Source organism: Ammospiza caudacuta, chromosome 2 (genome assembly GCF_027887145.1).
Source record: "Ammospiza caudacuta isolate bAmmCau1 chromosome 2, bAmmCau1.pri, whole genome shotgun sequence".
Taxonomy (NCBI): domain Eukaryota; kingdom Metazoa; phylum Chordata; class Aves; order Passeriformes; family Passerellidae; genus Ammospiza; species Ammospiza caudacuta.
This window is the reverse complement of record NC_080594.1, coordinates 20,677,568-20,704,455: the sequence shown is the minus strand read 5'-3', so window position 1 is coordinate 20,704,455 and position 26,888 is coordinate 20,677,568. Positions and strand designations below refer to the sequence as shown.

General features: G+C 37.6%; 1 protein-coding gene across 6 annotated transcripts in view; it reads right to left on the bottom strand.

Annotated features, from left to right (window-relative positions):
- The window catches only part of PHLDB2 (pleckstrin homology like domain family B member 2), a 63,963-nt gene that overhangs the window by 4,962 nt on the left and 32,113 nt on the right, over window positions 1–26,888 (bottom strand). For 3 of the 6 annotated variants that reach the window (XM_058824495.1, XM_058824478.1, XM_058824487.1), the window contains 11 exons: window positions 22,526–22,654; window positions 18,797–18,952; window positions 17,934–18,044; window positions 17,107–17,196; window positions 13,807–13,950; window positions 12,088–12,228; window positions 11,415–11,514; window positions 5,233–5,440; window positions 3,376–3,466; window positions 2,806–2,952; window positions 276–495 (listed from right to left, as the gene is read on the bottom strand). In XM_058824495.1, coding sequence (XP_058680478.1) covers window positions 276–495; window positions 2,806–2,952; window positions 3,376–3,466; window positions 5,233–5,440; window positions 11,415–11,514; window positions 12,088–12,228; window positions 13,807–13,950; window positions 17,107–17,196; window positions 17,934–18,044; window positions 18,797–18,952; window positions 22,526–22,654 — 1,537 coding nt within the window. The remainder of the gene's footprint in view (window positions 1–275; window positions 496–2,805; window positions 2,953–3,375; window positions 3,467–5,232; window positions 5,441–11,414; window positions 11,515–12,087; window positions 12,229–13,806; window positions 13,951–17,106; window positions 17,197–17,933; window positions 18,045–18,796; window positions 18,953–22,525; window positions 22,655–26,888) is intronic. The other 3 variants (XM_058824513.1, XM_058824505.1, XM_058824522.1) reach the window with 3 other exon arrangements.

Genomic DNA, 26,888 nt, shown 5'->3' with positions numbered 1-26,888 from the left:
CGTGGAACCATTATTCTGTATACTTGTAACTTGACCATCTTCCATTTTTTCTCTTGCCCATCTGCATCTCCTCCTTCATTTTGTTTTGTATGCTCAATTCTGCCTTACCTGGCATGAGAATGAAATGCTATAGGCAAGGGTTCACATGACCTCTAAAGGAATGGATGAAATGGAAATCTAAGTTTTATCTGGATTCCCTACGTGTTCATAACTCAGCTGAGTTTGATAAAAAAATAGAAGAACAGATGTACCCACGTAGCAATCCTGAAACTTACCTGCATAATAAGTAAAAGTTCTCTTGTTTCTGTCAAAAACAAACCACCGTTTTTTCCATGTTTTAATTTTCCCTCCCATTTTAATCAGAAAGCCTCGGCAGGTTTTCTCAGTGAGAGAAATGTGGTAACAGGTCTCTATGTTGTGCCCAGCTGTTTCAATGTGACTTCGTAGGTCGAAGTCTTCCTTTCTAATGGGCAAATAGCGAGTCAAGGGACGGGCCTACAGGAAAGAAAAGAAAATCATATTATTTTTAAGAGAAGCCTTATCATCTCCTACTCTTTCTGCTGGGAAGACATAACTGAAAACTGCTTATTAAAGTTTAAGAATAAATGTAAGAAAAATAAAGAGCTTTTATTGCAGCTATAATTTTCTTGAAAAGAAAAATCCATTAAACTTCTAACTTTACAGTGTTGGACAACTTTGTAAAAGCCAGATATAGTATAGAAGTTTCTTGAAATCAACAGCTGATAAGCCGGTAAAACAGAGGCCAAAGCACAGAAAAGCTGTCACAGAATTAAGACATTAGTTAAATGTAAGGGTGTGTCGCTGCCTTAGATGAAGTCCAAGAACTTCATATGTAGGATGTTAATCAAACTCTTTATTTCTCTAAGTACTCACTGCACAGATGTCACTCTTTAAGTCACTGCTACAGGCATTTTTATGCAGAGTATAATATATAAATAAGAACATGCTATTGCAAGAAACATTAATAATAGAAATGAACTGTAATTGCTAGTTAGTTTCACAGAGATTGCAGTGAACAAAAGAGAATTATTTTCTGCTGAACAAATTAACTGTGATAACTAGTTCACATCCCTCTGCAAAAGACAGCAAAGCAGTGCAGAAAACAGTGCCTCCTTCTTGATTGCAGTTCAAGACCCTGCACCAAGCCTGGATAGTGTCAGTTGGGAGAACAAGCAAGAGGAGATAATGATTTAGAAGCTCTGCCAACTGAGGGAATATTCCTGTTTTCTGTGCCTGAAGGGTCTATGCACGATCATTACCCCATCATTTTAAACACAGAAGACAGGTCTCCCAGAGGAGCCTCCTGCTGCAGCTGAGGCAGAGGCTACTTTGGAACAGAAGCTAATTTTAGATGCTTTCAAGGATCTGTGAAAGGACCATCTCCCTCTCTCTCTCCCCCTGGACTCCAGAGAAATCGGTGACCTGAAGAAACTAATCTACCCCTGCTCCATTCCTCAAGTTAGCCTGTTAAATCCCACTGTGAGTCTCAAATCAAAGGGATTTTCCCTCATTGCATTCTTAAGCGTTCCTTGGTTCAATAGGAGCTGTGTTGCTCACAAGCACCCTTCTAAAATTATGTATGTTCTGTATGATACGAGCTGGCACCGGCTCTGGCAAATGCAGAGATTGCCTTCTTTTCATTTACATTTCTAAGTGTCAAAAGGTGCTGGGGAAAATATTGGTCTCACTGTACAAAAGAAAGAAAAAATAAAAAAAGTCTGTCATTTTTGACAGATAAGTTTTTGTCTTCCTGCCAATTCAGTCTTCTTCTCTCTGCCAATTAGCAGTAACTGATAGGACATTCTATTACAACACATGCATGCTCTAGTTTGGGTTAAAGATATCAGCATTGCATTGTTGTTTATGCCATACTTGAGTTGTCAACAAATTTCTTAGAAAAAAAGGAGAGAAGCAAGTAAAATTTAGCATTCCTGATTACATTTTATATGAAAACAAATGAATGAATATATTTAACTAGAAACATCTGGTGAAACATCAGCAAAGGCAGCAAAGATAAAATCAGAAAGATATTCCAATATGATATGGAATCTTCTGCACTCAAACACGTCTATTAAGATGGAGACATTGTCTTGCTCTGGTATACAAGCAATGACTGCCTAGTCATTTGCTGTACCTTATAGATACTACTGGTTTTGAAGAAATAAACAAATAGTTAAGACACTAAGCCTAAAGAAAACTCAAGGTACCTCTAAGCACAAAGAAGAAGCAAAAATATGTAGGAGGTAACACTTGTTAAATTAAGTAATGTTTCTCATGTTGTACAATCCCATTAACTTCAGAAAAAATAATATTTACTCTGTACTTAGGTGTGGAGCTGAAAAAAACTTCCTTATTTGTCTTTTCTGTCAAATGTTTGAAAGTAATAATTCACATTTCAAGGCATTTTATGTATTAAAAGAAAAAGCAGAACAAAAGAACCCCCCTCCCCAACTCCACACCAATGGTTTATAAAATTAACACATTCACAAATTTCTGTTCTGGCCAAAAAATTCTGCTCTGCCTATATTCAGTAACAAACTTTATAGGATTAATATTCATACTTTTTATATAAAAATGCTAAATAGATGCCTATGCTGTTATCTAACTTTAAATGAATACTTGGCTCCAAGAGCCCTAATATACTTTTCGCAAAACAATTGCACCTCAGAAATAATAAATCTATCTGTTCAGCTGTTTACCATTGGCAGAAATACACTAAGTCCTTTTCCGTATATGAAGGGGAAGTCTTGCACTTCAAAACCATTTCACATCCCCATATCTGACCTGTGCTCTTTGTTTCTCACGTATTTTGACTTCTTTTTCAATTAATTTTTGCCTCTGGCTCGTTTCTTCCTCCAATCTTTTCTCCAGTTGCTCCCTGCGGCGTTTTTCTTCTTCCAGAGCTCGTTTCTTAGCTTCCATCTCCCGTTCCTAAATACCACAGCACACAGAGAACTTCCATTATATGCAAAACTATAGTGGGCAATGTCATTTCTAAGCTAGCGCTAAATACCTTTTTGTCCCTAAACTAGGCAGAAATATATATCCAGCACACTGGACTGAAATTTGGAATAAGAATTGCAAATAGAAATGAAGTTTCTTCTTAAGCAAGTCCCCCAGAAGGTGTCAAACCAAAGCTGAACAAATTTCTGGGGATTTTGCCATCAGCTTGTCCTTTGAGACAGCAGATATTGCATATGGGCTCAAGGCTGTAGTGTGAGGTGAAGCCATGGAGGAGGAAGAGGTGTTTTTTAAGTGTTTATTAGGTATAAGTGGGGTGGGTTTCTATGTTTCATTAGGAGAATATTATCCAAACTTACATGCCTCCTCTTAGTTACTCAAAATTACACTTACTCTGGTCTCAAGCAGCCGAGTCTTTTCAGCATGTGCTTGTTTGAGAAGTCTCTCCATCTCCTCTATTCTTGCAACATTTGAAGTGCTAGCACTGCAAAAGACCCCATTATTTCTTATTTAAAATAATAGCTGGTATTTAAAGAAATATTTTGCAGTCCAACATAATTTAAGAATGGAGTTGACAGTGTTCAGATCCAATTCAGTGCAGTAGCCACTAACAAAAAAAGAGGTATCTTTGGTGAGTTGATAAATGACTACAGCAGTTCTGTTTCTTCTGTACTTTGAGCACCCACAAATTTTATGCATTTCTACAAAAAAGTTTCTCTTGCCTTAAACATGGTAAAATATAACTTATACATTTTAAATTGGTCAGAAAAAAGCATCAAAAATTGTTTTCCTTTAAAGTCTGATAAGGCTTGAAAATATGTTCAAACACCACCTAAAACAGTATGAATTAATTTTACTTAAAGGAAATTTTGTCAAGGAAAATTAACTGGCTACCATCCAGAATTTATCAACAAAATCAGCTCACACTCTTTTCTTCTTTCACCAAAGTTTGCCTTGTGAGAAACAGAAAGATCTGTTGTAAAGGATTCTTTTATGGTTTTTGTATTGATTTGGGCTATTCTTTTCTTTGTCTTGCTTTCTTTTGTTTTCCTTCTGGCATTGCCTGCAAGAGTCAGAGGGAAGCAGAAGAGCAAGCAGTACCAGTGAAATTCAACAGCTGTTGGGGTTTCCCAGTCCTGGGCTGGAGCCTGGACTTACAGGATAGTAAGATCAGACACACCATCCTCCTTCCAAATGGTCAGAGCCGCAAGTCAGAGAGAGAAAAGTTTCATATCACTGGCACATTAGCTCAATGCACAGAGTTAGTTCCCAGCCTGTCTCCAGCTATCAGAGACTTGTTGATTATCCATTTAAAACAGAAATCCTCAAAACCTTTAAGAAAACCAAAACCAATGTCAACCAATGCAAAAAAGCTCAAGCAAACCAGCTGGCAGAATGACTGCCAGTGGTATTTTCTAAAACTTAACACTGCAGTGATAATGACATTAAAGGGGAAATCAGGGGCTTCCCTGCCACAGCAAAAAGATGCTAAATAAAACACTACATGCTAGCCAAAAAAGCTGTCCTTGTGTTCACAAAGTATTCATAGTGACAAATCTGTACTTAATCATCAGCCTCTAGTTATGCTTGTGAAACTGCTGGGGCTGGACTATGAGCAGGAATGGAAGCACTACTAATGTCAGATATAAAAAAATGGACTGCCAGGAGAGAATGTTTGCACACATTTTTGAGACTCATCTGGATTTTTAACACAGATCATGGAAATTCATTTCGTCTGAGAAATGGTGTCTGAGCTGACAGCCTCTGAAGATGAGTAAAGCAAGCCTTTCAGTGGCATCTCTTCATTTTTACTGACCCAGAAAAGGGAGAGGAAAGGGCAGTAAGACTTTTGGGGGAAGCCTGAGTGTTTCAGCTTAAGCACCTAGTTGGTTAACATGCTGGACTTGTGGAACAGTGTAGGTCATCAATGGCACATGTCCCTGAAAAGTTTCCTATCAGAGGAAATTCCTTCCCTGCAGTGATCAGGTGAGGAAGCACTGATTGCTCTTCAGTAAACTTCAGCATTATCACTTAAGTTTTGCATAGTTTAATTTTTTATTTTCATCTTTCAATAAACAGGTGAGATGTAGTTAAATCCGATTATGAGGAACTAGACAAATATGATGCCTAATGACCTTACATTTTCTCAACCAATCAGCAGCATTCACACTATCACAGTGTACATGTACATACTCTCTTTTTTCATATGACCCTATGACAATTGCAGGATCAGGAGGAAAGAAGATTTACCTGGAAATGTTATCTGGTGAGCATGCTGATATGCTTGTCTCCATACTGTCAGAGCTGTCTAAGCTTAACGTGTCAAAGGCATGGTCCTTGTAACTACGATCTGGGTAACGGAAACTGTTCAAGTACACATTGGATTCTGATGCTGTTCTGCTGTAAAATTCCGGAGACTTCTGCCTTTGGTTTTCACAGATACGCTGATGGTTATACCCTATAAAGTACAGAAGAAACACTGATTTCACACAAAAATTATGTCACAGAAGCATAACTTGTTAGCAGCACAAGCATTTTTAATATCACCTCAGAATTAACTGCACTGTGACCAAGGTACTACAAGATTACAGTTAATTTTACAAGTTAATCACACTGAAATAAAAGCTTTAAATACCTGTTTTATCTATGATGGATTCAAATATATGCACATAGTACAAGACTTTTCAATATATGTTCTTCTATGGGTATTATGAAACTCTAATTTGAAAAAATGGTATTTACATTTTAAAATAACAATTAGGCCTAATCTGGAAAGTAATGTAGTTAAATCCAGGAATTTAGAAGAAATTGACACTGACTAAATTACAAAAAAAAGAAAAAAGTCCTGATATTCAGTATTCAGTATTCTTAAGTACTTGTCTGGTTGACTTTATTGAATATTAATTTTTTTTTTTTTTTGTCTCTTTGGGAAACTTTGCCTTCTGGTAACTGCAATAGGACTTTTAGTTCAGCTGAAATAATACAGGCTGCTTCTTACAGAATCATAGTTACTAGTATAGAGTTACTTTACTGGAGTTTTGAAATTGCAGTTCATCCTATGGAATTGAAGCAGATCCTTATAGCTCAATAATTCTGAAGAAAAATAAGGTTCATGCAAAGGTTCTTTTGTTATTTTTCCACAAAAACATTTTTTTCTGAAAAGTCATCCTCCTTGAACACAGGGAACTTTGGCAATGTGTCCTTTAAAAATGTCTCTTCACAATTATTTTTATCTCATGTCTCCATTGCTCTTTAAAGTAATGCAGACTTTGAGAGAGGTTGTTGAGCTTGCCTGATGAGGAAGAGTTGTCATTTTAACTGCTGAAGTATTTTACAGTGCCCTTTAAGATTGTTTCATCTATTGATTACAAATGCAACTGCACTGCTCATTTTTTCCTTCAATGAATGCAAGTAGTGAGACTTTCTAATAGTTGTGATCGTTAGGTTTGTAATATTGTCTGCACATTTCTGACCCAAATTCTGAGCTGCTGGCAGAGCTGGAGATTAAGAAGGATTGACAGACTACACAAAAACCTCACATTCTTACAGGAAGGCAGCCACTGACATTCCACATATTTAAGATAAACAGACATGGGAAAAATGCAGACAAATGTACAAATGCAGCAAGGTCCAGATACAAATTTTTACTAGACACCATTAAGACACTGATGCATGAAATCATGAAGGCATGCTTAAAGTGCAGTGTTCTTCTGCCTCATTCTCATTGCCTATCTGTGCATACCAAGTTACTCTCTGGTATTTTTTGCCAAGCCAGAGCTGGGAGAGTCCCAGTTCAGAGAGCCAACAACTGCAGCTATCTGAAAAGTGTGTCTTCAGCTGAATAATTAAAGCATGTCATTGAAGAAACTGTGCCCTACAAGCATTTCCAAGGTAGTTTTCTCCTCACTTCCCTCTGTACCATACAAGGCTTTCTTGGAGATAGTTAAAGCTGGTTTCTAAGGAAACTAATAAGACTCACTTGCCATTTAAAAGAACGCTGAATTTAAATCAAAAATTCAGTTGCATTGATTAGTAAAAGAGACAAAAGGGACACAAATACATCTCAGCAGTCATAAATAATAACATCACACAACACAGGTGTTACTGATTCACATATGTGGTTTGCTTTTTCCCCCTTATTTTGACAAATGCTTCTGTTATTGCAGATAAGCAATTACCTTTCATACGTGAACCTTTGGAATGACTAATTGCTCCTGTGAAATGGTTATCAATGATTCATTAATGAAAGAGAGAAAAAAATAAATTACTGAAAAATTTAATTAAAATGCATGTTTTTCTGATGAGCCCTCTACAAATCCTTGCCTACTCAGAAATTTTAATTCCGTATTTTATATTTCACTGCAAAATAAACCCGTCTAAAAGACATAGAGCAGCATAGCAATGCTACAAACACTCTACCGCTTAAGATAAAGAACCCATTTTTGAAGAAGACATTTATTAGTCAAATTTATGCAATCATGCAAATATAACTAAACAGTGGAAGAAATCAACATTTCTTAGGTTGCAAAATGAGATGCATTCACAGAAACAAAGCATAATTCAGTGTTCATCTTTTATCTTCATGCTGTAAGCAGCACGAACCTCAAAGCCGAGGATCAGCTGTGAACCAGCACCACAAGGCTTCACAACTGACCTACCTCCATTACAGCCACATGCACATACTAGGCAGCTACAGTCTGTTGTTTAAGGAATTTATAGCTGCTCAGGTGCCTATTCACTCAACATGCACTTAAAAATATTTGACTCCATGTAAGATCCAGTACTTAACTAAAATTTCCCACAAGCTAAGATTTTATCAGTGAAGTCTAACCTGATACCAGAGCGAAAATATTTGTTGTTGCATTGGTTTTACTACAGAGTTCCACTGCTCTGCAGCAAACCTGTAAACAGTGTTAACCTTAACAATGTTAACAGCCATACCGTTGAGAAAAATATTGCAAAAACCCATAAAGCCATGTCATCAAAGAAAAATACTCCAAAGAAGTTACTGCAGAATTACAAAATCCAAATATACACCACAAAATTATAGTGAGGGTAGAACTAAAAGTGAAAGCTGTTATTAAAAGTTGCACTGTCAAGTATGTAAAAAACCCACTAGTATTTTATGAAAATGATCCCATTACATTTTTCTTTTATTTTTCTTTTATTCGTATTCTTTCTTCTTTCTCTTTTTTTTCTTCCCATTTGTAAAGACTGACATTAACATGTCAAGATACATTTGTTGTCTGGAAACATGCCAAAGTAGGAAGCTCAAGTCTGTCTACCTTGTCACTGTCACTCACAGAGCTGCAAAGATTTTTGAATTTTCTGCTCTACTTGTGTGGCTATGAGCAAAGAAGCAAAAAATTAGGCCTGTGCAGCACCATAGCTCTGCAGATATTAGCATGAGTCAGAAGTTTTTGTTGTGGCAGGTTATTTGACAGCAGGAAAAAAGAATTTTTGAAATGCTGTCATTATTTAACAATTATTTACAAGTTTTTCAAGAGTCTAGGAACTGCTTGATAGTGCTGATGCAACTGGTACTTTTGCAAAAATATCACATGAAGAATACAGCCAGGGAAGGGGATATTTTCATACCTCTTCTGTTTTTTCCTGATTTTGACAAGAAAAAGACTGAAAAACAAACAAAAAAGGCTGACTCCTTTAAAAAGTTTCTAGATTGTTTGTACAAATATCCCTTGCTTGCAGTATATTTTTTTTTTAATACAGAGCTTAGAAAGGACACAAATAATCATCTTATTGGTACATAAGTTCTCTGTCCCGACAGCTTTGTTCCCAGCACTGTGTCTGGTCTTACACCTTAACTCCCAGCTAACCATTTCTTCTTTCCTTCTGGAGTCCATCCTACAGTCAGGGGGACTGCACTGGCTAACCCTCCCTCCTTGTGCAAGCTTCTGGCACGCAGCACTCCCTGGGAGCTCCAGGCATCCACCTGTGCAGGGTGAGGTCTCGAGTTGGTACCAAACAGCAGTTTCTTCATTCTGTTTTTGCATATGGTTTGGTTACAAAGACATGTCCACAGGAGGTCAGTTTATAAATACAGTCTGTCAAAAATACCTCATGAATGACTGCTAAGAAATACCTTTTCCACTAATGATTTACAACAAATATGTGTCCTGTAAAACATTTAAGTTGCCCTTAACTCAGGCTGTGATTACTGACTGTGACTGTTTCTTTCAGTAACAATTCTTGAACTCCTATGACTGAACATGGTTTGGTAATCCTAGAATAAGGACTGTTTATTACTTTGAAATCCATGAAAATATTTATTACTGCATCCAGCCTAAAATTTATTCATAGATATTGCTTGTTCCTGCATAAAGAAAATGAGAATGAACTCCATGTTAAAACCCAAGAGGCTGTTCTTAATTTCCTGATTTCACTTTTAACTGTCCTTTTTTTTCAGCTCAGAATTTTACAGTTATCTTCTTGGACTGAAATAAGAAAAACCAGAGAAAGCATATTGGAGAAAACTCACTTTGGACCACGACTAGTTTTGTGATAACACTCGGATAATATCTTTAAACCAGCTGAGCTGCTACTGCCTCCAGCCAGCCTTGAATATACTTGTTTTCAGATCTACATGCACACACCAGAACATCTGGTCTAGAAATTTGCTCGATGCTGTTGAGCTCTAAGGAGCACAGGAAGGTACTAACACCACATCTGGAGCACATCATCCTCTTTGGATAGCAGTGTGTGGGTCACTGCTTGATAGCCAGGGCTCCAGACTGAGTGGATAAAGTGGCATTTGTCGTGTGAGACCCTGTCTTCCCACTGAACCCAGTTCCAGTGCACTGGGTGCAGCTCTATACCCAAGGTATCAGGAAGCCAAGACACCCATGTTGTTTGCAATAGATCACCTTGGAAAACTGACAGAGTGAAAACTGATGGAGTGAAAGACCTGTCAATTGTGGAAAGAAACACAACTCACTACACATGACAGGTAGAGAACACTTTTTATCTATTCATCACCTTTTTTTAGGTGAACAACTAACTTTTGGAGCAGGAAGATTAGAGAGCTCATATTTATCACTATAATCAGTCTCTATACATTTACAAAGTTCTATTGATTTGTCAGCATATCTTCTGAAAAGTATTCAGTTATCCTGAAAAGGCAAACCTGATCTACCTGATCTACAGGACTGCTGACATAGCAGTCTGACTTGATTTTACAGAAGTATTTCCAATTTTAAATACTTGATCTCTTGTTAGAGTTTAGCCAAAACATCCCTCTTGATTTTCAGACTGAAATAACATCGCAATGATGACTTTGAACATAATTGCCAGCTATTCCACCTTCACACACACATTACATCGAAGACACTTTCCAAGCCGAGCATGAAGCTCCTTTTTTATTGCACCTGAAATATGTAAAGATAAGTTAGCCACAACACTGCAGGTTTCTGTAAGGCCTGCTGCATAGCTAAAGCTCAAAACCAACAAATCACAACAGGATCAGCTCTGGAAAGGAGCATGTCATGATCCTTTTCCAGCTTGCTTGTTCCATCCCTGTGTTGAGTCATCTTTGTGCATATGACTGACCTCAGTCACTGCGACCTTTAACAGCTGCAAGCTCTGACAAGTCCTGTAACAATGAGATGGATCTAGCTCAGCTCAGGCTCAGTTAGTGTAGCTCTACACAAGGACCTCTTGCACTGGTATCGACAATGGTGATGCAGATGCTGGAAAGAAAATAAACTGACAGATGGCACCGAGGAGTGCCTCTTTTTGAAGATGGGATACTTATGAATGATATGTCTCAGTAAAGCAAAAAAAATGTATGTACCAACTCAAGTCAACACACAGCAGACACAGAATCCCATAGCCTACAAGATCATGTTTCAGAGGTGTAGTTTTTTTTGGATCCAGAATTGCTGAGTTCCTATTAACAAACCCAGCCATCTATCAACAACAGAACAGCTCTCTCCCTTTGTGTTTTGTAGCCTAAATTTTTAAGACCACTTATAATATCACAGTCACAGCTTCTCAAAGTTATCTCTCTCTGCGGAATTTATCCAGACAAAAACATGTGCCTGTGAAAAACAATTTTTAAGATCCCAACATTAAAAAAAAAGGGAAGAATAAGAAAGAATGTAATATAGTGCTTCAAAATCACTTGCAGAAATTACCCAGCTAACATAATGTGTATTTTCAATATAGTTTTCTTTTTTACGAGATTATATTTGGTGACCATGCACTTAAAAACTACACATGTACCTACATCATAATATTAACCTCTTATTATGCCAATATAAAAAAAATGAGTTACATTTGGAGCTTGTTTTTGTCACCAAGAAGTAAACTTTTATTTTGCAGACCTGTTGGTCATAGCAACACTAGTTTCAGGCTTATTTTTGAAAAATGAAACACTAATTTTAAAAAGAAATGCAACAATTAAAAGGTCTTACCTTTGTGCATCCTTCTTGACTCCGACTCTTTGGTCATGGTTGCCAGGCAGTGAGGAAGTACGCTGCCACAGCTGTTGCTCTGTCCTAATGGTAAATGTCCCTGCAGGAAATTTTGTAAATATGTGCTTAAAATTGTATTTCAAGATTATTTTTTTTTTTAATCAGCAATGGCAAAATAATGTGCTTTTTCATGGATATTAGTGTCATGTCATATCAATCAGCCAGCTGTGTACAGTGTCTATTAGGCCAAAATGTTTTCAAAGCAGTACCTCCACCCTCCTGACTGACCACATCAAAAATAAAGAGTATTTCTCCTTTATATATAACTTTATCTTTACCATTTAGAGGCCTTCAGTAGGAAAGAAAACAACAAGTTGTGTCTCTAGAATCAATTTAAACCAGTCAAAAAATATAATCCTTGATATAGAAATTGTGTATTTATGATTAATGTTCTACAGCTCAGCATTTCCAGAAGTCAGAAGAATGGCCAAAAGTACAGATGCTTTCACATACATCCCCATTTGTTAATGATCCTCAAGTCATCTCATAGTCAACTTCAGGTGTGAATTTTGGGGGGTTACATAATGCTTAGGGCGCTACGCAGCCTTCCCTGTAACCCAATGCAGGATTTCCTGCAGAGGCTGGAAGGCTGTAAATAGCAGCAGGCACGTACTTTGTTTGCAATGTTGCGTCCCAGCGTGGCGCTGTTGAAGTGGGGAGACATGGATGGGGTTGTTTTCTTGCGGGGCAGAGTATCGCTCAGGTACGTGCCCTCCCTGTGCTGCTTCTTGCGCTCCTCCAGGTTTCTGAAATGCTTAATGGGGAATTTGTTACAGTTTTGATAAAAAGAATTGATGCACTTGCTCAGTTATACTCTATACGGACAATACTGATAGTCTGGAAAAAACAAAATCTAACATACAGAGCATCTCCGACTTCACAGTGCTTTCCATCACATAAAAATCATACTGATTTTAAAAATGCGTTAAATTCATGTGCACATTGTATGTACATGTCCCTGTACCTTTTCTTGTGTGTTAAATATTCAAGTCTAGTGTACAAGTGGAACCCAATTATAAAGGAAAACTTTTCCTTAGAAGTTATTCTAATTAATTGGTGGCTTAAAAACAATACGACTTTTGAAAGGCATTGTTCAAATGTATATGAAAAATTAATTTAGGATTTCACACATACATTATTGCTGCAAGTCCTCTGAAAGTTACAATGAGTCCTGAATATTAATATTTGCCTCTGCATTATAAGGTGAATTTTTTTCAGACACATTCTATAATAGATCATGTTAATTTTTAAATGAGCAGTCCGTCAACTTAGAGTATCACACTAAAGTTCTCATGTATAAATCAAATTTGTGGCCATCATATCAAAAGCAAACAAAACAAAATAATCACAATTTATCAGCTTTGAATCTGTTACCTGTTGTTCCCTGCAGTGTTTCTTAGCTGGCAGAGGTGGAGGTGTATCAGATAAAGGAATAGGATCTACATGAGTAGCCATGACCTCAGGCCAATGGACTGATGGAAGTTGAGCAATAGAGCGAGGAGAAAGAGAGTGAGGAAATACAAATCCAGAACAGAGAGGTGATCTTAGCTTTATAGAAAAAAGAGAAATTACACACAGAGTTTTCTTTTTGGAATTTTTCAAAAGATATGGCACATAAAAGCTGCAGTTTTAGCACTGTGTTTGTTGGAGTGTTTAGCAGGAAGGATGCAAGCATGCATCCTGTCATGGTATACTGAGCTACCAGAAGCAGCAAACAAATGCCAAATTCTAAATCAGTTTCTGACTTTTTGCAATGCAAAAGTAAGTGGGTTTACAATTATAAGGTTATTCCATTCCTTTAAAAGGGGATTTGTTTAAAATTTCACAAAGAATGAGGAAGAGAAAGTAAGCTACAAAACAGACTGGACAGACTCCATGGAATAGCTAAGATGGGTAGAAGCTATTAATCTCCCACAACTATTCAAGATAGTCTTCTACCACCTTACAGGGGGAAAAGAAAAAGAAGCTACAAAACAAAATGAACACCTGAACACCACTAATCAAGTTGTCATAAGCTTGTCCACAGATGGTTTCCCAAAGGTGCAATACATTGTAGTGTTGGGCAGGCAAAGTTTGATGCTTAGTGCTGCTTGGGTCATAAGAGTTCATGTTTTTTGGCCTTCAGGGTCCCATCTACCTCATCAAAGACACCTTAAAGCTGGAGCAGTCATTCAGCTTTACTATTAACCTGTTATCTAACTTGGTAACTTGCAGAGGCAGTTTGCTTTAGGGTCAGTTTGTTACATGTTGAATTACCAAAAAAAAAAAAAAAAAAAAAAAAGGCAGCCATGAAAGAACAATGCAAACAAAGGGAAATGTCTCTCAAACAAACCTCTTTATTTTGTGGCTGGCTCGTCAGCACAGCCGTGGAAGGCTCAGTGGCAACTGCTTCAACATCTGAGGGGGTCTGAGTGGAAGGGGATATATTCGTGGAATTGCCATACAGCTCACTAATTTCACTTACACAGATATAGCCCTAAAAGGAGGAATTCAGAAATTAAAAGCAGCAAAAGCCAATACAGACATGCAAGAGTATTAATGTTCCCAGTAAAATGAAAGTTAGTTTAGAGTGATTCAGCCAAATCTTTGTTATCATTGAAATACTTAATCATAAATAAAATAAAATTAGCATCAAGATTTTTGAATGTTAAATACTTGGATTCTGAAAATTGTTCTTAATTTAATTCCAGAAACATTTGTCTAATCAAAATGCAAATGAACATTAAGTGTCCAAAAGATTTTACTAAAAGGCAAATACCGTTTAGAAATTATATAGCTCTTTCTCAGGAAAGCAGACTGGGTAAAATGGAAGAATAAATCTTATTCTGAGATCTTAATTTTTTTGTTTCTGATTAAATAACCTGATTTGTTTCTTGCCTAAATATTAGGCTAATTTGAGTAAATCAAATTACTAACAGAATTGAGAAGAACTTCTATAAGGACAAGCTGTTCTCAGAAATTACACTAACACATCTTCCATTTGCATTGCCTGGAAGACACTTCTAACTTTTGTTACCAGAAGAACCAGGTAAGATGCTGTTAGTGTTATCCCGCAGCCATCACTATTTGCTTTTATTTTTTTTTTTTTTAAATTAAGCAGTCATACAGAAAGTGATAGACTGAGGCATGGCATGAACATCAGTGTGCTGCTACCTGCTGAGATTTATGCAAGCAGATTTAAGATATGAGGGCGAAATGTGGTTATTGCATGTATTTCGGTGTTAACTGCACAAATGTTTTTTAAAAAGTAAAATATGGATTCTAATCCATTGTGCATAGGATACCAGGTTTTAAAAAGTAAAATGTCCTAATTTCTAATCCATAGAAAACAAGGCTATACAAAAGTAAGAGTAAATCACTCTTGAAGCAATGCCATAAAGGAGAGCTAGAAATATGATTATTTTTAAATCAAGATGTAAAGCTGCTTTCACACTGATAGTGTCTGGCAAGGGCTGTGTTTCTATTACTGCACCAACATATACTTCGGAAATTCTGTAAGAGAAGGCACAGACTGCTATACTACTACTTCTTTTTAGAAATGCCTAAATTTACCAATGATCATAGAAGACAACTTGAAAAGTAATATCAAGATTATCTATGAGCATAATTTTCAATGTATGATATCAGTTAGTTCAGTCATAGAAGACAATCCTGTAAAATTATGTATCATACAGTGAACAAAGCACTCTACAAATAGGAGGCAAATCTTAACTCTCATATTTTTTGATGAGCCATTAATTGAGGAAACTGACTAAGATACTAAAGTTTATCTCTCAAAGCATATGACTACAGTACAGTAAAATAGAATCCAGAATGAATTAACAAAAAATTGCTTAACCATCTTGTAGTGGCAGTTTATCAGTAACCAAAACTCAGCAATTCTGCAATGCAATATTGTGTTAATTATAAAGATATAAACACTTTCACCTTTACATGAAGAGCATTCAGTTCTGACTCACAATGCCAGTGAGGATTTAGAAGGGGAATAAAAAACTAAGTAAGGAACAAATGACTACACTTTGCACTAGCTCAGACCCCTGCTACATTTAATTAAATAAATGGTTTCAAGTCAGATTAGTCATCCAAGTAATTTTTTCAATGCTGAACTTTTAAACAGCATTAATTTTCCTTGCTTATTTAAGTAGTGGGATAAGCACCCTGCTTCTTTACCTAAGGCAGCGTTACTCTTGCTGTGCAGGCTGTGAGCCAGCTCACAATGGATGGCAGAGGCAAATGTGTGCTTTAGTGAAGAGGGCTGGCAAACATTGGACCACAGACTCAACTGATGCATAGCAACCCTATGGTGAAATGAACTGCTGTTTCAGCAGTCTCTGTAAGCCTGTCTTTGGTGCCTGATTTTCCAAAGTGCCAGCGCAGTCAGAGAAGAATTAAACTGGACCAAGACAAACATGACATCTGGCAAAGGTGTTTTTTTGTAGGACAGAGCCTATGGAAACACTGAGAATGAAACCGATAACTCTTGCTGTTCCTTCTCTTATTTGCCTTGGAGTAAGTCCTGACTGACTTCACTGCGGTGATCAGACTGACACCATTAAATTATCCATTTCTTTTTAAAAAGAGTGTAGCCTCACTTAATGTAGTTGCAGTTTGAAGTATGTGAGTAAACTGTGTGTGAGAACTGTGTGTGAGAAAAACCAACCAGACAGCACCCACTCTCTAGTGAGAGAATGGGCAGATCCATCTCAAAAGGAAAAAAATGAAACTTAGACTTGCCAGATGTTCTGGTGGGAGGACAGATGTCCAGGTCAGAACACAACCTAGGACGCTGAAAATCTAAGCAAGAAAGGAAGGGTGCTCAATCCCACTGACAAGTGAAATTGCACACTGGGAACTTGGAGATCATAAAAGCAAGACCCCAGTTCCCAGGTACTGAAAGGTTGTGGTTGCTTTAGACTTCGAGAGCCCAACTTCCCAGAGTGGCACCTACATCATCCTTATATGTGGCAGACCTTGGTCAGGGCTTCAAGACAAGCAGATCCAGCAAGTTCAGTCAGAACTCTTAAGAAGAAGTTAATGAAGCAGCCACATATGCCTGTCAGTGTATTTTAAATGCTAAATTTTCTGCTTCCTTTAACTGTTCAAAAAAAGTGAAATAAATAGCTCAATACATATCTTAGAACCACAATAGCTTGAAGTCTTCAAATCAATGCTTTTTAAAAAGAACAAAATGTACATTTGTCATGCTTTAGTAAAGGGTCTTAGAATGAGGAAGCGAGGCAATAATAAAATCTACAGTGCAAAAATAAGACCAAATTGTATTTGTACTTGAACAGTTATTCCCAGATCTAATTCTTCTTTACTTCAATGAGGTTTGATTGTCTATTTTGAGAAAATTAGACATACACGCACACTCCACACACATAAAACCAATAATTTCTCCACAGCAAGAGATTAAAACGATACCAGTTACATTTGGAAGAATGTCAAGAGAAGCTATTTTTGCTCACTAGTGAATCTAGCCTTCTACGAATAAGTTTAAAAAATGGTATGAAATTATTTTGCAAAGATTTGATGACTAGGACTTCACTCAATACTACATACTGAAGTGCTTTTGTATGAGGCATTATTAAAAGTTAGTTATGGTAACGTCAAAAGCAGAGAAGCTCTTTACCTCTTTCAGACTATTGGGACTGACAGGAAATCCTTTTTCTCCAGAAAGTGTGGAATATTTCTTTTCCAGATTACAGAGATTTTCTTTTTCCTGTTAAAACGAGACATTTTATATTAAATAACAAAAGCCAAGTAGTGAAAATAAATGTTAGCCATTTCCTTTACTATGTGAAGAAGCACACTGGGATACAAGACTGAAACTACATAGCACATAGCAGAGCTTCAGCTTCATCCTTTTAGAACAGAACTGAACAAAATTGGAGGTACAGAACAACAAACAAATAAAATGCTTTATTTAACAACTACAGCCAAACCAGGTAAGTGCTCCTTCAACGTTTTGAAAATGATGATTCTGCTTAGTGAGCTAAACATAGTTTCTCTCATGATTAAAAGCAAAATATAAAATGGACATGAAGGGTTCATGACAGCTTCTTATTAACCAGACATTAGCTGATGAGCAGTAGCTCATCTCATGGCCTCACAGGGGCTATTAAAGCCAAAATCTGAGCACTCTGTGCAGAGTCCCACTAGCCACAAAGGGAACACAGGCTTCCAGCTTTAGCATGTGGGCGGGTGCCTCTGCTTGAATCCTTGGGAAAGAGGGCACCTCTAAAACACTCTTGATTATCAAATACCAGCAGTGTTTCTCTTAAGAACACCTGCTGACTGACTGCAAAAGATTTCCTTTTTTTTTTGAAGGTGAATGTCTGTCACATTATTACCAACTTGCTGTCTTTTGCACAACTGATGTTCTTCTGCTCTACATTCTTTTATTCTATGAAAAGCTCTTTTATTGCCAAAAATGTTTGAAAGACAAAAAATACTTACCCTTTGCAGCATCATAATTAAGTTGTTTTTCTCTTTTACAAAATGATCTTGTTCTCTTTGTGCTTGTTGGACAATATGATTGGCTTGTTTTTTGAGAGCAGAAACCTTTTCCTAATACAAGAAAATCACAATTTACATTATTTATTTTCAAATCTCAAGACAACCTGCAGCAAAAATCCTGCTCATGAAAGTTCACTTCATATGCATGGCTAAGCAGCAGGAAAATAAGTTTGTACAAGACAGCTCACTGCTCTGAAGGAGATAAATAAGAATTAGACAGTAAAGAGAAAACTTATTCAAGAGACAAAGGAATAATTGCATGTATTCTTTGATAATATAGTGACAAGCATCCATATACTGAACAGAACTGGTTATTGATCCAACCTGTGATTTCTGAAAAAAGTGGTATGAATTGATTGAGATAATACCTTTCAAACTGATTTTTAAAATGACTGTCTTTTCTTAATCTGGTGTTCTACTATTATTTTAACAAAACCATTTAACAGAAAAATCATTAACAAGCCTAAAATTACTGCAGTTTTGTCCAGAGAGTACAAATCTCCTTTCTTAAAGAGGAAAAAAGAAAAAAACCAAAGCTTTGGTGCTTTTTTTGAGCAAATTAAGGGCTTTGATTTTCATATGAAATATGTAAACAGGGCATGAAATGTTACTTATTTCTTTCTTCTTGGATAAGGATATTATTTGATCTATGTGGGATGCCACTGGGCCATTCTCTGCTTCAAAAACTCGTTCAAAGTGGAATGTTTTGCATTATTTCTTGCAGATAGGCAGGTTGTAGATCCCTTTCCTTGCCCTTATGCTCAACAACAAAGAACAAATTAATCGAGTGTTGATGTTGTTACCTTTCTACTGACAATGCTGCGCTGATATTCAGCGACTTCATGCAGGAGCTGTTGTGTCAGATTTTCCTTCTCTTCATCTAACCTGCTTTCGTGTTCAAGCTGCTGAAATTCTAAATCTTCAAAGTGTTTGCTTTCTATGTCCAGAATATCAGCATCCTTAAGGAAAAAAAGGAAAAGGTAATATAAAAAAACATAATAATGCTTTTGCTGACACCACAGTAGAGGTACTTACAAACACAAACATCAACCTAAAATTATATTTATCTATTTCTAACAACATGTCTCACCAGGATCTCAATACTTTTAATGACCTTCTTGCATAATAAGAGAATAAACAGGGCTAATTATTGTTTTGATATTGCTTTCTCCATCAACTCCTACTGTGCCTCTTGCTAAGAAGCATCTGCACTGTGAGGGAGCTGTTTTGCAGCACTCAGAGCAAGTGCAGCCTCCCGAACTGGCTGGGCTCTGCTGTAGCCTGGCTGGGACACCACCAAAGCCTGAACCCACCTGGTGAGGTTGTCACATGCCAAACTCAGAGGAGATCTGCTTTCCAACCAAAAAGGACAAAGTATTGCACCAGTAACCTAGAGAACTGCACATGGAATTAACTGCTGAAAATTGCTCTCTGTGCAATTAGGGACTCTAGTCATCCACCCTAGCCAATAGGTACAGACAGTACTTCAGAAAATGTACCAGCAAATTTTTACGCATTCCCCTGAACTGATACCATGTGTTGTCAGAAAAAGAAGTCAAATGCTGCAGAAATGAACCAAGAAATAAGAACACACCTGCTTTCCGCTTAGGGATGATGAGATAAAACGCATGGTGCTTTTCAGCACAAGAAATGAATGCTAATCTTCCCTCCTGCAACATCTGTGCATTCATAATATGAATTCCTGCTTACAAGTTTCAGAGTGTTGAAGAAAAGGGTGTATTCAATAATTGCAGCATTAGTAAATGGAAAGGCTCTCTAAAACAGACACATGACTTGCTACACAAGAAAACCTACATCCTGGAAGAATGCAAACTTGTTCCTTTTCTTATTTCAACCTAAGGCAAAGATTAGTGGCCAAGCTAAGCTACTACTAAGACAGGTCTCTATAAAAGGAATTCAAAAGCAGATTCCAGTGTACCAGAGAAAGACACAGGATGCAGAAACTGAAGAATCCAAGTTCATACATGGAATACAAATATTTTCCCCTTACTCTCCAAAGACGTGCTCTTCACTTGTAGGAGATGGTGAAGAGATCAAAAGCAAAGGTGTTGGGTAAAATTTACAGGAAAGCAGTTACCTACAATACAGAACTAACCAGACACCTTCAGCATCCCCAAAAATACCAAAAGGCTTTGCCTGGGCCATGAGAGTCAGTAAATTTAGCCTATTGTACACAACAGTAATTGCTACTAAGGCAATAGAACAGACTTCAGAGAAGGCAACTGATGATGAAAAAGCCAACTGGGGGCCTTTAAAATACACTTCCTGCCCAACAGGGAGAGTATATATGTGTTTCAGGTACAAGGAAGCAAGAATTCGGAATTCGTTATCTGCCCACTACAACCCCAACTCCAGCCCCACCCTGCAGCCAACTGCTACAGTGAAATTGGCTGCCCACTTCCCTGGGCAAAAATTACTGAAGCCCCAGAGAACCCTCAGGGAATTGGTCTCATTCATGCCTTCTTTGTTGTCAGTAAAGTAGCACAACAGAACATGATGCAGACTAAGGTATTTCACATGATGGTTTGGGTTGGAAGGGACTTTAAAGATCACTTCATTCCAAACCCCTGCCATGGGCAGGGAACTTTACATTAGACTAAGTTGCTCAAAGTCCCATCCAAAGTCCCTAACTTTTAACATTTTCACAGATGATGAGCCTACAAGTTTTCTGGCCACCTGTTCCAGAGCCTTACCAACCTCTGTGTAAAAAATTTATGCCTAACATCTTATATGAGCCTCCCCTCTTTCAGTTTAATGTGATTGGGTTATCACTACCTGCTCTTTTAAAAGGTGCCTCTCCAATTCTGTAGAAGACCCCTCTAGGTACTGGAAGGAGCTGTAAGGACTCCCTGGAGCCTTCCTTTTCCAGGCTGAACGCAGCTCTCTCAGCCATTCCTCACAAGAGCAAGGCTCTAGCCCTCTGGTCATCTTTGTGGCCTCCTCTGAACTCACAAAGGTCCATGTCCTTCTTTTGTTGGGAGCCCGTTATTTTTCAGGAAGATATTTTCTCTATTTTGGGTAAAATACTTACAATCATTTCACGACTGCTCTCACAGTTTGAGATCAGTTTGAAGCTACTGGGCACTAATTCAGTGATAACTTTTACTGCATTGACCACAGCAGCCACAGCAAACTCCCACTGCAACTGGCCTACAACAATATGCAATAGAACTAACTGGACACAACCATACCCCCACATTTCAAGTTTTGTCGCACTTTCAAATCCAAAATCATTATTAAGACGACTTGCAAGGAACAAAAATCATTAAAAAAATAATTTAAAAAATTTAACCAAACAGACTTCTAGAAGCATCTTGGTGGTCAGTAGTGAAAAGTGATTTACTACCATCCCACAGCAACAAGACTGCAGCATCTCATGAATCAGTACATTCAAGCATGCGACTTCAGAGGAAAAGCTTCCTTTCCTTTTAATATGTATGAGACATTACATAATACTCTTCCTTTTTTTAAGAAGAGATTTTTTTTTTAAGAATTATTTTTAAGATAATACACAAAAGTTTTAAGTGTCTCAAAACAAGCAAACTTTCTGTAGCAACTGAGAATTTAACATTGTTCTTTCCAAAGCTGGGCATTTTTTTTGAAAAAACAAAATAGAATTCTGTGAATAAAATAGAATAATCTAAAGAGTATTTCCTATAAAGCAGAAAAAGTCCTTTTTTCATTATTGCTATTACACCCTTTATTCCCAAGACAGAAAAAAAGATTTAACTTTTAGATGGCATCTTGAGCGTCCCATACTGATGCTTCTAAAATTATTTTCCCCACCTACTAAAGCTAACTATATGTGCTGTATAACCTACTTAAGGCTAATGAATATTAAGACTTTTTCACCGAAACTAAGGGTGCTTTCACTGCCAATATTCTATTTTTGTTTGCTTACAAATAATACAAACTAAAAATCAAGTTGCAATTAGACTTTATGAAAAGTTAATTTATACCAATGTGAAGCTGTTGGAAATACAGAACAAAATAAAGCTATTTTAGCAAGTGGTAAAATCTTCAAAATTAACTTTTCAAACTACAGTTAAGGCTAACAGCTAAGTTATATATTGAAAAAAAAGAAGTTATCCATAGCTTCACTGAAATGGTAATTTACTGGCCAATTTCTTTCTTTGCTCACACAGATAAAGAATGATGTTCCACCATCCATCTAAACATCACAACAGTTTCCAAATAACCCAGTAGGCCTAAAGGGCTAATTACAGGCAAGTGATGCAAAGCTTTAGAAACATTCAACACCAAATAATTTCTAATCCACACATTTGCATGTTACTTGTTTGCACGCATATAATCTATTACAAGCATTCCACAAAAAACCACAAGCCATAACCCTCATGACTGTTACAATTCTAAGCTGCAAATATGTTCAGGCACTGGATACTTGAAAGAGAAAATGTTACACTTAGCTAAAAAAAAAAAAAAAAAAAAAAAAAATTAAAAATCAACAAAATTTAAAAAAAAATAGTGCAATCTTGAAACTTGCTACTGACCCTCTTCAGCTGCTGCTGTAAGTGTTCCCTCATGGATTCAGGGCAATTATCAAGCTGCGTCTTCTGCTCGGAGTAAAGCTCCTGAAGCCTCTCTAGTTTTTCCCTCTCAGCATCAAGTTTTAACTTTTCCTGAAGCATGAACCAGAAAATAAAGACAATTACCTTCAAACCCAAGCAGTTGTTAGTGATTATGACAGTGTGTGGCAAAACCTTACTAAACAGTTGAACCATGCAGGTCAGAAACAGAAACCTTGTTAGTTGAAATGCAGTGGTGGGACGCAAAAGAATCAAAGCAAAACATTCATAATTTTAGTGGGGGTGATTATTTCTCTCCCTCATCACTGTGCTGTTAAAGGCCCCTTGCCCAAACACTTGTCTCACTTAATGTAAGAAAAAAAAAAAAATAAGGGAACTGTAGCCATGTCAGTGAGGTAACTGATGAAGCTGAGAAAGAGCAGCTTTTAGAAAACAAAGTAGATGGAAAATGACTGTAGTTTGGTAGTGAGAGAGAAATGGAGCTTCCTAGGAGAATCAATTTCATGCCTGTGTGGCTCTGTAGAGATAAATACATTTAGCAAACAGTGACAAGCCAGAATGAGACAGAGCATTATAAAGAAATAACTCTTGGCCAGGAAATCCTGTTGCAGCAGAAATATCAAGTGATGGAGCAAATTTGCTTCAGGATATAGGAACTGCAACCTGTCCATGGGGATCACAGGGGACAGCTTTCCTGGTCTCCTTCAACTAGTTCAACTTTCCTTTTGTTCCACTCAAGCAACAGTACTCAGAACACTGCTTCTCACCCTCCAAAGCCTTTGGCCTTTTAATCTTTGTAATCAAATACTACATTATTTACTGTGCAACACAGCTCCAAAGACTGGCTGCACATCACTTAAAGCTTGGCTGTAGACTGTTATTTATCTATGGACCAAAGTTTGGGAACCAATAAATCAGAGCACAGAGCATTTTTTCAATGTCTTTCACTGGCTGACATGGCAGATGCATTTTCTCAAATTCAGCAATTAATAACTGGAAAAACAATTTATGCCTGATATGCCAGGCAAAAATAATCAAGTAAGTTTCTGAAGCCAGGCTCTCTGCTATCTTGTAGCATCGCACCTGTAGAGCTCTCTTTTCCTACTTGTTGTTCGGTGGTAATGCATCTCCTTCCAGATGGTCTCTAGCTCTCCTTAATACTCAAAAATTAGTAGTATTCTGATTACCCCAAGAACAGTTGAGTTCTGTCACAGCATATACTCATTTCCACTCTTTCCAGTCCCAACTATTATTTAATTTTGAAATCAAATGTGTGGTACAGCAGGTACTGTATGATTGGACATTGCACCACCCTTTGCCATAGAGAAGCAATGTCTTTCAGTATACAGCACTTGCCATTTCAAACTGTGGGAAAACTTCCTCTTTGCTATGCCTGACATGTTTATCAAACCCCCATGCATGGCAGAGGTATACAAATAAACATTTATTAGCTGCCTGCTTTCTTTATGTTTTTATCTCTGAGTGGGACCAGGAGTGGAATTCAGTTCTCCCAGTATATAAAAACAATGGGAAGAATTTTTATACAAGTCCAATATCAACCAGAGTCCCAGCTCAATTATGTTCATTTACATGTGCAGCTTCTCAGTTCATACAATCAGATGAACATTATGCTGAACACAAGTAGATTTTATTAAGCTTGTGAAAATAGCAACTGAGCCAGCATATTTTATGACCTGAACTTCCTGTAGTAGCCTCTGTCTTACAACAGCAGGCATCAGAAATACAGAGGATGTAGCACAAGGGAGCTGCACAGTGAGGGAGAAGCATGCAACTCCTGTGATGTCACCTCCAGAGTGCTGTTCCCAAGAAGCCCCATTTGCTGAATCCTCCTTACTTCCAATACAGAAGGAAAGCTATGAATAAACTGATAGTTCCCCTACTCACAAACTCAATTGTCCATTTAACATTCAGCCCTCAGTCTTCCACCTTGTTTCACACTTGCCTTTTCTGCCCACCTAGCCATCCAAAGCAGCAAGGACTTCTCTGACCTTAGCTGCAGTGCCTCTGAAGCTATAAATAGCTCTCTAAATGTCTATGCACAGCTATAAGCATGCTCATTCATCAACAACCAAGTCCAACCTCGAGTGTGAGGAGACATCATCAAGGATAAAACTCCCTGAGAATCCTGCCGGAGATACTGTTACATGCCTCAAGAAATTAGAAACTTATTCCTTTGAGATTGAAAGCGATACTCATCTGGTCTATTTATAGCATAGGAAGTGCTAAGATTCCACCAAACTGGCTCCCTTCAAAATGTGCAGTCTTAACAGGAAATATCACTTTCAGCAATGAGAGGCATTACATGTTTGGCAGCTGTGGAGTTAAGTTCACTGATGTCTCAGGCTGTGCAAAGTCCATTTGATTTACAAAAAGCATTTAAATGCGAATGAGAAGAGAGAAGTGAATGAGAAATTTTTCATGCAGTGTTTTCTATAAGTGAATCAAGACAAGTTCTTCTAGAAGGGGAAATATTTGTGACCTTGCAAGCCAAATCTAATATGCAGCTGAGACAGGTCTGTGGCTGACTCCACATCTGTTTGCTCCAGAGCAACTGGCAGCACAGCTGAAACAGAACCCATGCTCCTGCTGCTCATGCTCATTTTACCGCAGGAGCTGGGACTTGGTTAATACCTCTCTGCAGTAAGCCCCAGTGTGAATGCCAGAGGCACATCAGCTGTAGTCTGGCTGATGTGATGAATTCTTAACATCCTATTTCCGGAGAAAACAAGTGCAACATCTGGTCTTAGCCTACTGCCCAACTTGGCCTATGGTCTGCCTCTACATGAACATTATGAACAAATGTGGGGTCAGCCCAAATACAAAGCAGGACTGATCAAACTTGGGATTTGATCATGCTTGGAGCAATGCTTGGATCAGTTTTGGAGGACTTCAGGGAATTGTGGAGGATAGCAGTAAAAAGAATTGACGTGTGACACTGTCCCCAAAGGCAGCGATGGGATGTCAGCAGAGGATACACAGTATGAACACCAACCATAGGTGATCAACACAGGTCAGAAAAGGAAACCAATCTTTAGATCTGGTAAAATTGATTTAAGGGCAAAGAAAGAGAAAAAAAACCAAACTGTATATACACAATACAACTCATAGATGATCATGACAGAGAGGAGAGAAAAGGATGGTATTAAAGGCAATCACAGCCCCTACAGGAATGGGAACAGGAAGAAGGAGAAAAAAAATTGCTCTGGTGCTGTCTCCAGTGGTTGACAATGCCCTATACCTGATCAATGCTGCTACTTTAAGCCTTAGTGGTTTTCCACACCCTTTCTGCAGAGAGCTGCTGCTTTTCAATTTGTCTTCCATCCCAGTCTGCTATTGCATGCAGGCTGGCTGGCTAAAACCGTAGACCAACATGTGGCTGCACGGACATATTCCCTGTGAACCAACCTTTCTGCATAAACTCATGGAAACTCTGAAGAAATTAAAGTAAATTGGACAAAATAGAGAAAACTTCTTGAAAATCTAGTTAAAAACTGGGCAAAACCTCCCTAAACAAGTAAGAACCCTATCATTTTATCAGCTTACTGTGATATGCATTGTATGGCTAGGTGATTTGAGCTTACTTACCAATGTTCCAAATCTCCCTGTCCTCCAAAATAACAAAAAAAAAACCCAAGACCCCCCCAAACAAACAAAAAAAAATCCCCCTCCAAACCCCAAGGTATGTGTTAATTTCAGAGAGAAATTGTAAAGAAGCCTACAAGGCAAATGAAATAAAAATCCCAACAAGCAGAATAATTCATTTTTCATACTTTCCATGATCTAGGTCTGAAATACTCCAGGATCTTCCTCAGTCCAACTCACCTATAAATCATCATGTTTTAAGGTAGCAACCTGTCATAAACCATACTAGACTTCAGACATGCACATTCAGTCCCTCTTACTATGGAATCAGCTAGTCTCACAAGTCTCACAGGTTTCTGAGAAATGTAATTACATATAACTGACCAGAAAACTCCACTGAAATAAAACAGTGTCTCCTGTGCAAACTGTACATGCTCCTTTTCTGTATTTTCTGACTACTCTTTCTTGCATTTCTCCATCTCTTTAAGGACAGATGCATGAAACTTGCCACAATTTTTTTCTTTGTCACTAAATTCCAGTCAGTTTCACGGCAAAAGCTATTAAGAGAAGAAAATAACAGGTATGCCAGGCATATGAAAATGAGCATAAGAAGCAGGTTGATAAGACAGAAGGTGGTTCATAATAATTCTTTTTTCTGTATGAATGGTAACTAACTTATTACATACTGCCTAGCTCAGCTCCATCTTGAGCAAGCTGTGCTCAA